At 39.2% G+C, this 17,167-nt stretch overlaps 1 protein-coding gene across 1 annotated transcript in view; it reads right to left on the bottom strand.

The window, feature by feature from the left end:
• Nucleotides 1-11,010: 11,010 nt before the first annotated feature.
• Nucleotides 11,011-17,167, bottom strand: part of Epm2a (EPM2A glucan phosphatase, laforin) — a 46,779-nt gene continuing 40,622 nt past the window's right edge. Inside the window, exon 4 of the mRNA XM_090338003.1 lies at nt 11,011-11,384. Coding sequence (XP_090194129.1) covers nt 11,107-11,384 — 278 coding nt within the window. The 3' untranslated portion in view covers nt 11,011-11,106. The remainder of the gene's footprint in view (nt 11,385-17,167) is intronic.

Genomic DNA, 17,167 nt, shown 5'->3' with positions numbered 1-17,167 from the left:
TTTCAAATAACCAAATAAGCATATATACAATATATCAGATATTAAGGTGAAATACTGTAACAATATGAGATAACCAATGGACAGCAAAAGAGATGAGAGATAACATAGTACATTAAGGACAACACTCACTCATTATATGGCTTTTGTTTCCTTATCCTGGAGGTCCTTTCATTTAGCATCATACTATTTGGCCTTATGTATCTAGATTTTGCTCTATTGTAAATCTCTGCTAGGAGAGCCCAAGGTTTCTACTGATTATGACAAGTGAGGAAAACCATTGAGCCTATGTTCCTTTGAGTCTGGCTTCCTTCATATAGTTTACTTATTTCTGAAAAGCTACTCGCCCCTGAGAATCACAGGATGTTTTCAAAGCCCTTTTCTTTTCTTTTTTTGTGTCAGTATAGCAGCTTAAACTTGAAGCCTGGCCCTCTAGTTTGGCTAGCTTGCTCATGGCTAGCATTCAATCATTTCAGCCATGGAATTTTAACCTTGGAATTTGAGTCTGGAATTTAGCTGGTTGATTAAAGATGCAATTTCACGGATTTTTCAAAGCAAGTCTCAGCCTCCTACGTAAATAGTTTGGGGAGGGAGTGTGGGAGTTCTAATTTACTTAAATTTTTAATAAGTTTGTTTGCACTCCTGGGAATTGAACTCCCAAGGACCTTGTGCTTACTTCCACTTGAACCCTCCCCAGCCCTTGGATTCTATATTCTATTTTTGAGATTAAAGTCCCTCTACCTTTCCCTGGGCTTGCCTAGAATCACATTTATTTTCCTTTGAGAGACTGTTCAGGGTGCCCACATGCCAGGTGATGATAAAGATAATTTATAGATTACTCACAAAATGAAAGAACTTTTAGGGTCTTTGATCTGGATGAAATATAGGATTATGGCCCCCAAATTCTAGTTCATCCTTAATTAGAAGACAATGTGCCTGACATTCGTTAGATCAAGAGTGTGGAGATATTCTGTACATATGAAGTAGGGAAGTGATGGGGGAAAGCAAGATGATTGGAAGAGGGTGGGGGAAGAAAAGTGGGAGAAAAGTGGGAGAGGGTGTATCAATGTTCAAAAAGTAATATACCCACTACCTGATGAATGTAAGTGTAACCCCTCTATAGTTGCCCTGACAATAAAATACAATAAAAAAAGTAAAATAAGAGAACACAAGGGGAAAAAACAAAACTCGATATTTAATGCCTTTTGGAAGAATGACATTGGGCTATTGATGCGTTGACTTTGTAGATAGACCTTGGCAGGATTGCCATTCACAATGTTAATTCTTCCAATCCAGGAGCATGGGAGGTTTTTCCATTTCCTTAGTTCTGCTTTTATTTCCTTTATTAGGTTTTTGAACTTTTCATCATAAAAGTGCTTTACATCCTTAGTTAATTCCTAAGTCTTTTTTGAGGCTATTGCAAAAGGAGTTGCTTCCCTGATTTCTAACTCAAAATATCAAGTATTATAATTCATCAAATAATGTGACAGAATGAAAATAAACTTTAAAATAAGAAAGATGAGACAAAGGGGTGAAAATTAGTAGAAATACAAGTATAGCATGGAGTAATGTTAGTTCAAGAGTGATATTCTTATTCAGTATTCCCCCTGTGGAAAATGAACTTTGTAACTTGTGGGATGGGAGGGGGAAATTGAGATAAAGCAAAGGAAGGGTGACATATTCCAAAAAAAGTAATGCATTCATTGCTTGATGTATGAAATGGTTACTCCTCAGTATAGCACCTTCATAATAACAATAAAATTATATTTCAAAAAAAAAGATGTTCTCACTGTCTTCTCATGTTATAAAGAGGAGAAAACCAATTATTTTCAAGCTCTGTGATTACATAAAGTATTTTTGTTGTTCAGGAACATCAACTGTGTTTCATTTTGGCCAGAGAGAAATGCTTTTCATGAAATCACTTGTAGGGAGAATCTTGTGCAATATAATATATCGACAACATAGTAGGAATACATATAGCATGCCTTCTTGAAGACAATCGACATTGGCCTAGGATGGCAAGCTAAAAAAAAGAATTAAGTAATGCAATTTTCAGAAAGAAGATGGGTTATACATACAATAAAACTTTTATAAGACCATGGTTAAAATTGGCATCTGGTACTTGCTGTGACAGCATAGCTATAAACCCAGTAATGTGAGTATGCTGTATGTGCGTGTATGTGTGTGTGTTGAGAAATAGCTCTTAATATGCTCAGAACAAAGGAGGGAATAAATTGAAGCCAGTGATAGTGACTCCACTGTAGAAGTTACCCCAGCCATTAACTTACTGGGGAAATTGTCCTTATGAAATGTTTTCATCACATTGCTCTTGGATTAAAATATGCACTGAATCTGAGCACAGAATCCTACAAATTACTTAGCTTAAACATCAAAGAATGTCAAAAGCTGGTCTGCTGAGTATTATTTACAGCTCTGGGGGCTCAGGAAGACAGAGTCAGTGGATGAGTCAATGCTGTCCAGATACAAATGGGAGGGAAAAGGATTCCAAGAACAAGAGAACATGTTTGCAAAATGCAGAAGGTAAAAAGGTACATTTAACTTAATTTACTTTGGAGTATCAGTTACCAGGATGACAAATGGATTGAAGAGAAACTCACGGTCCAGGTCATAATGATCCATAGATATCTATTACCCATTGGGGAGCACTAAGAAAGGAAGAAATAGCACTACACTTAAAACTGACAAAGTTTCTGTGTAAGCAGTGAAAGGAATGGAGTTGTGGTTGACAAAGAGCAATGTAAAAAAATGCCAGAATGCTTTAATCACCTGGGTCACAAGTAAGAGGGGCCTGGACTTAGTTAAGAGATTTTTTAGGAAATATATTTAAACAAACTTTTTGAGTGGCTAAAAGGGTTGTAAAAGTAAAGATAACAAAAATAACATTACAAGTTTTTGTCCTGGGTACCTGAGTAGCCCAATGGAAAAGATACAGAAATTCTGTTTGAAGAAAGAAGACTTGACTGTTTGGCAGATTAACATTGTGAGATGTCTTGGGACACATTCAGGGGGAATAAATTGATGTATGAGCCCGGCATTCAGACTAGCTTTAGAATGAAGAAGATTGAGATTTGGGTGTCATTGGTATTGATGATGATCGAGAAAATTCGCACTGAACATGGCAAACACACTATCCCTCCTGACACCTGAACAATACAAAATTGGAAGACAGAAATACACATGCCACTGGGAAGACACAGTGAAGAAGACACTGGGATGACCCGCAAGTAAAATACTTTAGCAGATAGAATGTTTTTGGAGGACTGTTGATAGATAAACTAAAGCAAAGGCAATATTTTTTGAAGGGACAGAGACCAGCCTGGGGAGATGGAAGATAACGTACTCACTGGAACCTTGAGAATTTCTGGGTTTAAAGTTTTAAGAATGATGACAACTTCTCTAAGAGGAAAAAAGAAAAAAAAGGTTAGAGTGGAGAGAGTGGTAATTACGAGTTTCACAAGGACTATTAGGTCTCCAGCAACATTTTCTTTGCTCTTCCCACCAAAATGTTTTTAAGCCTAGGAAAAATTTAAAAAAAAAAAAGAGAGAGAGAAAGGGAAAATATATCTAAAACAACTCATACAACTCATAATTGTAATTAAAATTCCAACATGAAGGGAACACAAAGCCCAGTAGACACAGATCATTGTAAGGGAAAACATAATATTGCCAAAAATAAAAGCGACAGATATAATGGAGAAAAAAATAGTTCTTTTGAATAAAACCTAAATGAAAATAAACAAGCCTGAATGTTATAGTAATTACTTACTGATAATAGCTACCCTCACAAGCTGTAGTTATGTACCATTGTGATTTAAATTGGCACTTTTATGAAAATTAATGATGTTGAACACCTTTCTGTATATTTGTTGTCTATTTTCATGTTTTTGAAAATGTGTCTTTTATTTTGCTTTGCTTTGCTTTGTTTTGTTTTTGTTTTGTTTTGTTTTGTTTATGTAATACTGAGGACTTGATCCAGGGCTTCAATGCATGCTAAGCAAGTACACTACCACTAAGCCACGTTCCCAGCCCCTGAAAATGCCTTTTGAGATCCATTTTTAATTTGCCTTAATTGTCTTTTGAGTTCTGAGTCATTTGAGCTCTTTATATGTTTTTAAGTTTATTATTAAGTAGTTGTACAATGAGGTTGTAATATCACAGATCAGCTTGTTAGCACAGTGCATCTTAATCAGTGTCATCTTTCTATCCTTCTTCCCTATCTTCCTTTTCCATCCCTACTGTCAAGTACCTTATATATTTTAATATTTCTCCTTTATCAGATGGGTGCCTTGCAAATATTTTCTCCATTACTGTCGATTGCCTCTACCATTTTGTTGATTCCTCAAGCCTTGCAGAAACTTCATAGTTTAATGCAGATCTGTTTGTTTTTATGGCTCTCTTCCTATATATCTTTAGTATTAAATTCAAATATATCTCTGAGGCCAGAATCAAGAAGCTTTGCTTCCATATTTTCTAGTTATTTTTCTTTGTTTTGTTTCTGAGCTTACCTTAAGCTCTTAATCCAGTTTGCTTTTTGGATGCCAGCAATCTTTTTCACTGTCTTTCAACTATTTCCTTTAGTGATACTGGTATATGCCCACCTACAATGATAATACTGAATTTCAGCCTTTATTTACTTAAATATCTCCATTTTATCCCTGTTCCAGACTCATCTTTCAGTAGTGTTCTCACAAGATAAACCAATGAAAATGGGGGATAGTATATTCTGATTTCTTTTCAGTTGCTACTTTTCTCCAGTCTATTTGTTTTTTTATATAATTTTTATTGTAATTAATAGAAGGGTTACATGATATTTGCCAGATAGATGGTGCATTAATTCCCATACATTGATACCCTTTCACATGTCTTGGTCCCCATTTCCCTCCACCCCCATCCCTCATCTTGTTTTCCCCCGTTTCCTATCCAATTTCAAATAACCAAATACAAATATATCTGACATATCAGGTAACAAAGTGAGATACTGTAACAATATGAGATAACCAAGGGACAGCAAAAGAGATGAGAGATAACATAGTACCTTAAGAACAACAATCATTCATTATATGGCGTATGTTTCTATATCCTAGACATCCTTTCATTCAGCGTCCTACTATATGGCCTTTTGTATCAAGGTTTTGCTCTATTGCAAATCTCTGCTAGGAGAGCCCAAGGTTTCTACTGATTATGACAAATGAGGGAAACCCCTACAGTCTTTTTGAAATAAACTCCATGGCAAAAGAATACTTTATTTAATAAATGCACATGAGAAATTACAAAGTGAAATATAAAACAAGCCCGTTAACTTTGATGTTTCCCCACATTTTTATTGGTATTTATTAGTTTTATAAGAGGGTTTCCTTTTGGCACATCAGTGTGTACATACAGTGTACCTCAACCAGATTCACACCTCCCTTCACATTCCCTCATTCCTTATCCCCCATCCCAAAACAATCTCAGCAAGTCCCTCTTTTCATCTAACTATGAAGTATCTGACCATATTGAACTGCTTCAGCCTCTGTATTCCCCTTCCCCATCCTACAGTACCTTCACATGAGTAGAATCTCTTTCACATTACTGTAAGTTCTTTAGAATACGCTAATTGTTCAAGATTGTTTCACCTTGGTGTTTCACATGTACATAGGTAGTCTTCAGTTAGTACCAGTAATTGTATCCCCCCAAATCCATGTTGAATTAATATCCTCCATGACTTCAGAATGTGACTTTTATAAAATAAGGAGATTGCAAAAGAACTTGAGTAAGATGGAGACATATTGCAGAAGGGTAGGGCCCTGCTCCAACGTGATTGGTGCCCTTATAAAAAGAAGAAGTTTGGTTCCAGACTCCCACACATGACAAACGGGGGAAAGTGAAGGGAGAGCATGTCACTGGTTCTGCAGGACATGTCAAAGATGTGTAGAAATAAAAAAGGTGAAATTGATTCTGGTTCACAGGGTTCAGAAGGAATCACACTTACTATACTTTGGTCTTGGAGCTCCAGACTGTTAAAATTATGACACAATCAGTTTCCATCATTTTGGCCATCAAGAGTAGAGGACATTATTACAGTTGTCCTAGTAAACTGCAGTACAGGCCCAGAGTTTACAGTGGCTGCTTAATCAGGATCTTCCCCTAACAAACAAGCAGTCTTTCTCACCTGAAAATAAATTTACATTCTCTCTAATTCTCTAGAATTTTATTTGTGAAATAAGGACAGTTACATCTGATAGGATTGCTGGAAAGAGTTGATAAAATTGCTGTACATACCTGTAAAAGCACTTTCAGAACAATATGCTAAGATACTCTATGCACTTAGTACTTATTAGTTATTTTTGACCTTCCCTGGTTGAACTGTGTGCCAAGCTCTACCACTCTAGAGTCATCATCAAACAGTTCAGATGTGAATCTCTGACTCCATGAAGTCAACCCTGTGGTGAAAGGATGTAGGTAATAAAATAAATCAGGAAATTATGTAACTTGTTGTCCTACAATGAGTTCTATGACGAGAAATAAGACAGGGATTGCAGGCTGATTGGGACAGAGCTGAGTCAGGTAATTCTTCAAAGAGTGGTACAAGGAGAAACATCACTGAGGGAGGCACAGGAGTAAGCATGTGCATTCTTGGAGAGTCTACCAGCTTTTATTAGTCTGTCTTTTGCTGTTGTAACAAAATACTTGAATTCTTCATTTAAAATAATGAAATTTATTTAACTCAGTGTTTTGGAAGCCAAAAGAATGAGATCTAACAGTTCCATAGACTCAGTCTGAGGATAGGGTGTCTTAAATATGTCACATCTAAGGGACAGGACCGAATGCCAGAGAAGCCAAGAACATGGGCAGTCTCACTCTGTAGCAAGTAGTCTTTATAGAAACTGACTGAAGTCCTGTGTGAGAACCATATTAGTTTCTACTGAGAGCAGTGCTTGAACAATGCAGAACCTACCAATGGGTCCTACCTCAAAGGTTCTACCATGAGTGACATGATCTGAGAAATTTGTATGGGCTCATGTGTGGGGGCATACTTGGCAGTGGTGGGGCCTAGAGAAGAAAGGACAGAAACAGAGACACTATAGAGGAATTTATTCCTGAAATCCAGCGTGACAATTAGTGTGGCTGGGGACTTACTTAAAGCATAGAGACTAGATACACAACAGGCTTTCCCAACAGACCCAATGTGATGTTTTAAAGAAAACAGGAAAGCCAGAGATGACTTAGAGACTAAAAAAACACACTATGGTTTAAGCTTGTCACCCCCCACCCAAATACCCATACTGAACCTTTCTATTTCAAAGGACCGCTGTTGGAAGTGGAGCCCAGTGTTAGGTATTTGGGACATGAGAAGAGACCCCCTCATGGGGGGATTAATGCCTTTCGTTCAGGAATAATTCATTTTCGTGGGAATCCTGCTTCCTTTTCAGATGTGCCCATGTGCCCTTGGCTTTCTCCCATGCATTGAAGGAGCACAGAGCCCTTACCAGAAGTCAGACTGATCATGGCACCATACTTTTGGGCTTTACAGTACCCAGGATCAAGATGCAAAATAAATTATTCTTCTTTACACATTCTCCAGTCTAGTCTCTGGTAATCCATTACAATAACAGAAAACAGACCAAGGCAGGACTTGAATGACTGAATTTCTTTAGCGGAATTGGAAAATATTTTTGGCATAATGGTTTAGAGAAGGACAAAATACAGTTGCTTCTATTATTAGTCACCCTTCTATTTATTATAATTAGAATCATTGTTTTTATGATTCTAATAGCTTCATCTATTTTTCCAGTATTTTTAGCCATGTCACCCATCAGATTTTTTTCCACCCTCCGCCCTTCCAATAGCTAGCAGAAGATTGCTTCTAGCCAAGCTTTCTCTGTGCTAGTACTGCGGCGTGAGCTCAGGGGCTCATATTCTCCCTTAGGTTTTTTCACTAAAAGTGGGTGTTTTACCACCTTGGCCACACCTTCATTTCCAGAGTCAATATGATTCCTTTGGAATTCATTCTTTTTGTGCCAGTCCTGGGGCTTGCACTCAGGGCCTGAGCACCTTCCTTGGGCTTCCTCAAGGCTAGAACTCTACTACTTGACCCACAGCACCATTTCCGACTTTTTCTATGTGTATGGTACTGAGGAATCAAACCCAGGTCTTCGTGCATGCTAGGCAAGTATTCTACCACTAGGCCAAACTCCCCATCCCTGAATTCATTCTTTTCTTTAATTAAAGAATGTATTAACATTGACTTTCACATCATATTTCAAATGTCATGTTTAACAAACAAGTATTCAAGAAGGGAATCTCTATATATAATCACTGGCCCTTAGATTTTAGGACATAATTAAAATTAAGCTGAGGGTTTCTATGTCACAGGTACACATCAATATATGTAACAAAACATTATGTCTATAAAGCATATAACCCATCATATGTAATTATGTTTCATTCTATTCCTCAGGGAAGTAGGAATGTCCCTCTAACACAGACATGTCTGTCACCTTGACTCCCTTCTACTTCAGCAGTCACACCATCTCTCTCTTTCCCCACAGAAAACATCTGCTTTTCCTTTTTTTAGGATTGTCACTTTTCTTTTTTGCATTTTCTCATTTTAGTCACTTTCTTCCACCTCCACAATTTCCATTCATCCTTCCAAAGATTCTTCTGACCTAGCTTCCTGGTTACTTTCCTCTGGCCCTCAATCACAACTCTTTGGTATCAGGAAAAGTCAGTTGCTATCTTTGGGCCTGGCTTTGGCCTTTTGCTTCTTTCATAAAATGAAGGAACTACCTAGATTATCTTTAAAATTAATTGCATTAATTAAACTTCTGGTTTGGCTATATGTTTTACTATATCCCATACTATCATCTCTCATGTGTGTCTATCTAGCTCCCTTTTAAGTCTCTTCATTATATCTCTCATTCTAATGTCTTAATCATATTTTTACTATTGTTATGCCAAGTCAAGTGTTTTTCACTTGTACCATAATGTTGGTCAAAAGGCAGCACATAACTTTTATAATTTTCCTAACTTTTGTACATAGATAAGAGAAGGCTAATGTTCAAAGTCTATAGGAAAGTAACCCTGCTTGAGCATTTGTTTACTTAAGTGAGCTCTTCCTTGATTATTTTGGAGAAAGCTGTGGCTGAAAATTTTCTGGATCTGGGCGATAGTTCAGTGGGAGAGAGCACGCTTAGGATATCAGGGTCCTGGATTTAATCCCTAATACTTTCACCCAGAATAAACATTAATGCCAGAGATTATAAGCAATTGATACACTGGCTGCCTTGATTTTCCAGGCACATTCTTGACACTTCATCCTTATTTCTCTGAAGTACCGTAGCCTGTGATTTCTTTGTCACCTAAATGTGCCTTTCCATAGGATAATTTGAGAGTAAGGAACAAAGAAACAGAATTTGGCTGAGCTGACTGCCCCCTTTACCAATAAAGGCTTATTCTTTGGGGTTCTAGGTTAAGCTGATAACATTAAACCAATTCTGTACATAAAGGTCTTTTTTAAATGCTTTTATCCAGCAAAAATCCCACGTAGCTTGAGATAGGGTAGACATACTTTTCATTGAAGACTACAGTTTATTCCAGAACATTCTAAATAGTCCTAAACTGATTTTGCTCGACCAAGCAAAAAGAGAAAAAGTTGGAAATACACCCCAAAATTCAATTCCATAGTGCAAATCATTCAGAAGTAAGGAAACTTACACACACACACACACACACACACACACACACACACACACAAACATACATGTATACACACACTTATGTATATTGAGTATTTCATTTTTAGCATTACATTTCACGTTATATTATGATTGCTAATGGGTTCTTGAGAACCATAGCTATTCCTAGCTATTTTTAGCAAGAGAACCAATTTCACATTATTCAATGCTGGTTTATCAATTTAACTTTGTAAAATCGTACAATTGTAAGAGAAATGTAGACTATCTTGTCTCCTCTGCCCAAAGAAACTGTTACCTCTCTTTAGTACCTACCACCTTGCCTCTGAGTGCCACCAGAACTTACTTTCTACCCTTACCCTGGACCCTCTAAATCACTATCTGCCCTATCAATATGTTTCTGTGGAAGCAAGGAAGAACAGAAAAAAACATAGATGTCATAGGTTAACTTTTAACGTTTGGCTCTTGGGGTTGTTTAGATCATGCGATTCTCAGGAACTTCAACAGCTCAGACTGAGCAGCCTGCGGGTCATCCACTATGTTTTAAGGTTGCACAAATAGAACTTCTCGTATAAATTCTTTGTCAGCTGATCATTTCTCACTGTAGAAACTGCCACAGGGGTAGTAGGGGAACCAACCTCATGCTGGGACAGACAAAAGTGAATTCACTGCACTATGCTAGAAAGAGCAAAATGTATTGAGAACAATGTTAAGTCAGATAAACAAGGGTTACAAAAGCCAGCTCAGCCCTGTCTAACCACCGACTCTGGGCAAGTTCTCTATGCTCATTAAATGTCCGTTAAAGTCAACACTGATCTAACTCTACATTGGCTGTCCCATGGGAAGTCTGGGTAGATAATAATGGCAATGTCTTAAAATGGACTTTAACCATGAGGACGCGGTGTGTAGAAAATATAACGAATAGAACGTCATTGCTTTTGACCCTGTTGATCTCTTCCTTTGTCATAATACACGCTTCTAGACTTGTTTCTTCCTCCAGCAAATGATCGTCATTTTAGTTCATGGGAAATGCTGCGTGTGTGTACACATGACCATAACTACAGTAATGAACTCTGCATAACCAGTCTTCAGGTCAACATGCCAAACATTACCAGCAAGACAAACATCTCTCCGGCTTACAGGCCGCAGAATTGGGTGCATGCATTTGTTGTCTGGTGCTAGAACATTGCACAGCTCAACTGCCTCTGAACCTCTCTCATGGCTGCATCAAAGACACAGTCCACTGAAAGCATCACAGAAAGTCATCCTCGTAGGAAGGAAAATAGCATGGAGAAGGAAAGCACATCGGTCTTCACAGTTCAGATGAGATCTTTGTCTCTAGATCATTTAATTAATATCATCTCACACTTCCTATTTTAAAAGAGTCAGGAGGAAGGAGGGGCAGGTTGGCCAGCTACCGACTGTATAAGGTAGAAGAAACCTTTCCGAATTTCTGGAAAAAATCTTCTTGTGCCCTGGACAAGGCATCTTCATCGATGAATACCACGGGCCTCTTGGCCATGAGGAAGTACTGTATCTTCCTCAGCTTCCAGCCCAGCACATAGTGGAGCCAGCCACAGACAGCCGCTGTGGAACGGCCCACCCCGGCATTGCAGTGGACATACACGTTGTGTCCATTCTCCAGAAGGGCATGCAGGAGACACACAGCCTGGGGCAGCATCTGCACTCGGCCTAGGATTGAGAAAGCACAGCACGCACGTGAATGATGGACCCTCCACAACACTGTTCATAACTGAGTCTTCCAGGCCGCCGGGCCGCCACAGCCCACATGGGCCAAGCCAGGTGGCGACACTTTGATTTATTCCTTTGTTTTCAAGAAAAGATGAGCTATGTTTAAAACCTGCTCAGAACCACTGGACACTGCTGCTCCTCTGAGTGACTGTTGCATTAATGCAAACTTCCCTTGTAAGAAGAATTATCGCCTATTGTTCCAAAGAATGGATTCTCACATCTTCCAGAAGGGTTTGCAGAGAAATTTCAAAGGAGATCTACTCTAGCCTGTCAACTGAATTTCACTTCCACAAAAATGTCCTATGAGCTGAAAAATAGTTGAGTAGAACACATCTCTATTGGTTATTAAAGATATGAGCTGTTCATTGATTAAACAAATGAAATTAGAAACATTTTTGATAAGGCTCATTTTCCATTGTACAATGGAATGCCTGATACATGGGCTAATATAATCCTTCATTTCTTCTTTCATGACATCATGAGCACTACACCTGATTGAATTTCTATATTATTGAACAATTGTGGCTACCGTTATGACCATTTTATGGCTGCTATTTTAATTATTACATTATCCAAATGTCTTACACTGGGTAAGAGTGTGCTCTGTCTTACTGAGCCTGACTGGCTCTGTTCCTCTTCTCATCCTACAGAGCAGAGGAATCTTCACAACCATCCCTTGCACTTTTGCACATGGAAGGATGCTCCTGCTCCCACGACTTACTACAGAAATACTTAATGGGTTGAGATTTTTGGTCGGTTGGTTAGTTGGTTTGCTGGTAGGTGGAAGGTCTCTGAAAATTACCACCTATACAGAATCATGGGTTATAGTTCTAGACTTTCTTACACCTTGGAATTTTCTGCCTTCCACAGAGGGACAATGACCCCAAAGAATATTCCCAGGATGACACAGGAGAGACCTGTGCAAGCTTCATACTGCCATTGCCCTATGAAGTCTGATGAAATGGGAAAAGCCACTGTCTAAAATATCTGACATAACTACTCAAGGTCAAAGATCTGAGAATCACGGTTCACAGACAGTCCATGCAAGAAAGTCCATGAGAGTCTTATCTCCAATGTATTACAAAAAAAAAAAAGCTGGAAGTGAAGCTGTGGTTCAAATGGTAGAGTGCCAGCCATAAGCAAAAGAAGCTCAGAGACAGAGCACAGACCCTGAGGTGAAATCCCAGGACTGAAAACACACACACACACACACACACACACACACACACACACACACACAAGCACACACACAGGCATGCATGCACACACCCACACCCCCCCACACACACCTAACCTCCTGTAGATCTTCCCTGAGCACAGGTTTCTCCCAGAAGAGCCCCTCTCATCAGTTTAGCCTCTCCTCTCTAGATCTTCTTTTGAAATGCCAAACACATTGCATTCAGGCACCAGCATCTTGAAAAACAGAAGTAATTTTGCAAAGGAGCCCCTCGTGACTGGAAGACCCTCTCAAGACCACATTTTTCTCTCTTACTTCAGGCTCATCACACTCTGAGACAGGAGTGGGAATCTGTAGAGAAGCCAGGACATTCTGCCTGCTCCTCCACCCCTCAAATGAAGCCATCTAGAGCTGCATGCACAACCCAACAGTTTAGAGATGGTCCTCTAAGGCTCAACTGCTGTCTCTCTACTGCTCAATGCTAGGAACACATGATCTCTGCCTGGTTTCTGAATGCATCTAGATAACAGACACACTCACTCCCAGGAGGGTCTGGGTCCATGTCAACCTAATCTAGGAATTTCAATTCATTGAAACCCACAGGCCTGGTCTCGGGATGTTCTGAGCTGAATGGACCTGCCAGACTTTCTCCTCGAACTCATTTAGAGGTAGTAAGTGTCCAGGAAAGATGAAGCATGGTGCAGAAAAGATCGGAAGTGCTAGCAAATTGCCTCCCAGCCATTGCACTATGTGGTAGATGCACTATTTAAGTAGAGATCAATGGAGGTCAGCTCTTCAAGATGCACTTGATGAGTTTTGCTGCTCACTGCATGGATTTAGTCCTACTAAGACGTGAGTGAGACACCTGCTATAAAATTTCTAGCAGGAAGAAAATATGCTGATGGTTCTAGGATGCACGGGTTCTTCCTGCTGCTACAGGACTTGAAAAGTTCTCATCTATGGCTGCTTCTGTCTCTTTATGCTCACCACCCTCCCTTACTACGTCTTGCCAGGAAATCAGCAACAGTTTTGACGTAGGTTCTTGGCATAGGTCCAGTCTCCGCATAGACCGCAGTTACATTTGCAGTAGGAGCTTCTGGTCAGGGAGTTTCAGTCAGATGCTCAGCTTACACAGCGTCAGTTCAGGCAGCTGGGCCACACAAGGCCCGCAGACTGGATTGTCCCTAGGCCTCAGCCTGCTCACTGGACAGAAGTTCTTCAAGAAAGAGTCCTCCTTAAGACACTAAGAGTGCAGGTCCCTTCCTTTCCCTTTCCTTAATCTCTGAAAGATTATTCAAGGCTCCAGTGCAGTTTATGAGTTAAAGGGACACATGCTGGATTGAGGCTCTCTCGTCTCAGATTCATCCTTCTGAAGAGACCAGTGAAACATCAATGAGCCAAAGGCTCTCAGCCTCACATAGATTCTACACAGGGACACAACCACCTATGGCCTCTTCACACAACCACTCCAGGCTGTCCAGAATTGAAGAGAACAGATAGATTTTTTAGGAGGAGCACCTGTAAAAATGGCCAGAGCAATGTGCCCATCATCTTAAACCAGCCTCAGCTAGAACCTTGGTGCATCTGAGCACAACTCTAGTGACTTCACTCTGCTTTGATCACTGACAGACAACATGCCAAGGTCTTTCTCTCCACCAAAAGCTTTTCTAAGCTCTCTGCATCAAATAGATCCTTGATAATCACTTCTCTGTATCTGTGAGGCTGGTGAATTGCTATCCTTTGTTTTTGGGTAAAGGAATTGAGGCACTGAGGTTTAATCCAAAGTTAATCAGTGAGTGGGCACTCAACTCAGCCCCACCAGACTGACTCCAAAGCTTCTGATCTTAACCTCTCCACTGTGGTTCTTCTTTAAGTTATCCAGTTACAAATACTATCTCCCCAGTTCCATTGGGACTTCTGTGTCCTACCTTCTAGTCCTGAGCAGTATGCAAGCAGAACTTCTCCTAGAGCAGTGCTCTGCACCCAAGAGACCCATCTCTCCACTTCTAGGAAGCCCAGACCAGCAAGGACCAAAAAGGAAGGCCCTGTGTAAAATTCTATGGTATACAGGAACCACATTTTCTGGATCCACTCATCTACTGTGGGGCATCTAGGCTGTTTGTCATTTGCAGGGAAATGGAGGGAACTAGCACAAATCATGTTAAGTGAGATAAGCCAAGATCAGAGAGACAAACAATCCATGTTCTCTCTGATATGCTCAAGTTAAATCTAAAACACATTGGGAGATGACAAATTATGTAGGATTCTAGATATTCACATACAGTGAGAGCAAAGCAGGATACTCTCAGGAGAGAATCACAAATGTACACTGCCTGCGTGCCTCTTCATATTTATATTAAATACTATACATATTGAAATGAACTCCAAAAATATGGAAACAAAAGACTTGGGTTTTTTTCAGTTTTTAGTTTTTGACAATTCTTTCTAGATGTATATTTACACGTAAAATTTGGGGAAGGTGGTACAAAGGGCACAGAACTCTAGAGAACAAGGATTTTAAAAAGTGTAGCAGTGGAGCCTACCAGACACTGATAAAACTGAACTATACAACAGGTGGTGGAGATGGGAGGAAAGGGCTGCAAGAGAATGGGGAAACAGCCGACGCTAAATGAAAGGAAATGTGCTTAATAAATGCAATGCCTCTACACATCACCACTAGAGTAACAATAAATTTTTAAAGTTTTTGTTGTAAAGGTGATGTACAGAGGTTATATAAATGAGGTAATGAGTACACTTCTTTTTGGACAGTGTTGCTCCCCTCTCACTTTCTCCCACTTTCTTCCTTCCCAGCCCAAATCTCCTCAACCAAGTTGTAAAGTTCCAAAATAGCGTTTTGTAAGGACCATTGTTGTGTTGGTTCACCTTTTGCCCCACCATTTCTGTGATTCCTCTTCCCTTCCCCAGATCAGAAAAACTTATATACAAGACAGGGTACAGAAATCAAAAACAGTGACAACCCAGAATAAATAAAAGGAAAAAAGAAGTGATGGCAAACAGTACACACACACACACACACACACACACACACACTTGTTTCCATTTCTTAGAGTTCATTTGGATAGGCATGCTAGGCTAGCACTCTACCACTAGGCCAAACTCCCAGCCCAATAAGCATCATTTTATATGGTCATATGCACATAGCTATTGAGATATTGTGATCTTCTGCTAAGAATATCCTAGACAAATTCTTGTTATTACAAATGAGAGAATCCATGGAGCCTACCTTTCTTTGGATCTGGCTTGCTTCACTTAATATAACTTTTTCCAAGTCTTTCCATTTCCTTATGAATGGGACAATTTCATTCTTTCTGATGGAAACATAGAATTCCACTGTGTACATATACACACTTTCTTGATCTATTCATCTACTGAGGGACATGTTAATCAATTCTATATCTTAGCTATGGTAAATAATCCTGCAATTAACAGAGTTGTGCTGGTAGCTTTAATGTAGCCCTGTTTGTGATGATTTGGGTAAGCACTCAGGCATGGGACTGGTGTGTTATAAGGAAGTTCTATGGTTAGTCTTTTGAGGACCCTCCATACAGCTTTCCAGAGTGGGTGAACAAGTACATTCCCGTTTTTAAAATAATAAATCAATATTTGTTTATTAACTTGGAATGTTTTTCTTTTTTTAATTTTTATTGTCAGGGTAATGTATAGAGGGTTTACTTACATTCTCCAGGTAGTAGGTACATTACTTCTCACACAATGATACCACTTCTTATGTTTTTGTCCCCATTTCCTTCCCCCACCTCTTCCCAATCATCTTGTTTTCCCCCCTTCCCTATTTCAAATAAACAAATAAATGTATATACAATATACCAGGTGACAAAGTCAGATACAATAACAATATGAGATTAACCAAAGGGCAAAAAAGAGAAGAAAAATAACAGAGTACATTAAGAACAACAATCACACAAGATAAAGTTTTTGTTTCCATATCCTAGAGATCCTTTTGTTTAGTCTTATCCTATATGACCTTATGTACCTAGGTTTTGAGTTATTGTAATCCTCTGCTAGGAGAGTCCTAGATGTGTACTAATTATTTCAAAGGGAGAGAACTATTGAGCCTGGCTTACTTTACTTAATATGATTTTTTCCAAGTCTTTCCATTTCCTTACAAATGGGGTGATGTCATTCTTTCTGATGGCAGCATAGAATTCTATTGTGTATAAGTACCATATCTTCTTGATCCAATCATCTACTGAAGGGCATCTGGGTTGGTTCCATATCTTCACTATGGTAAATAGTGCAACAATGAGCATCACTGTGCTAGTTGCTTTAGTATGCCCTTGTTTCTGGACATTTTGGTAAATGCCAACGAGTGGAATTGCTGGGTCATAGGGGAGCTCTATGTTTAGTTACATTCCCTTTTGACCACATCTCTGCCAGCATCTATTGTTATTAGTTTTCTTGAAAATGGCCATTCTGACTCAGGTAAGGTGTTTTGATTTGCATATAAATGAGTGATAAAATGAACTTAAAGGAGAAAGAAGATCCTCAAGATCAAGGGCAGCTAATG

This window comes from Megascapheus bottae, chromosome 8 (genome assembly GCF_031878675.1).
Source record: "Megascapheus bottae isolate mThoBot1 chromosome 8, mThoBot2.hap1, whole genome shotgun sequence".
In the NCBI taxonomy this organism is placed as follows: domain Eukaryota; kingdom Metazoa; phylum Chordata; class Mammalia; order Rodentia; family Geomyidae; genus Megascapheus; species Megascapheus bottae.
This window is presented reverse-complemented; position numbering and strand designations above follow the sequence as displayed.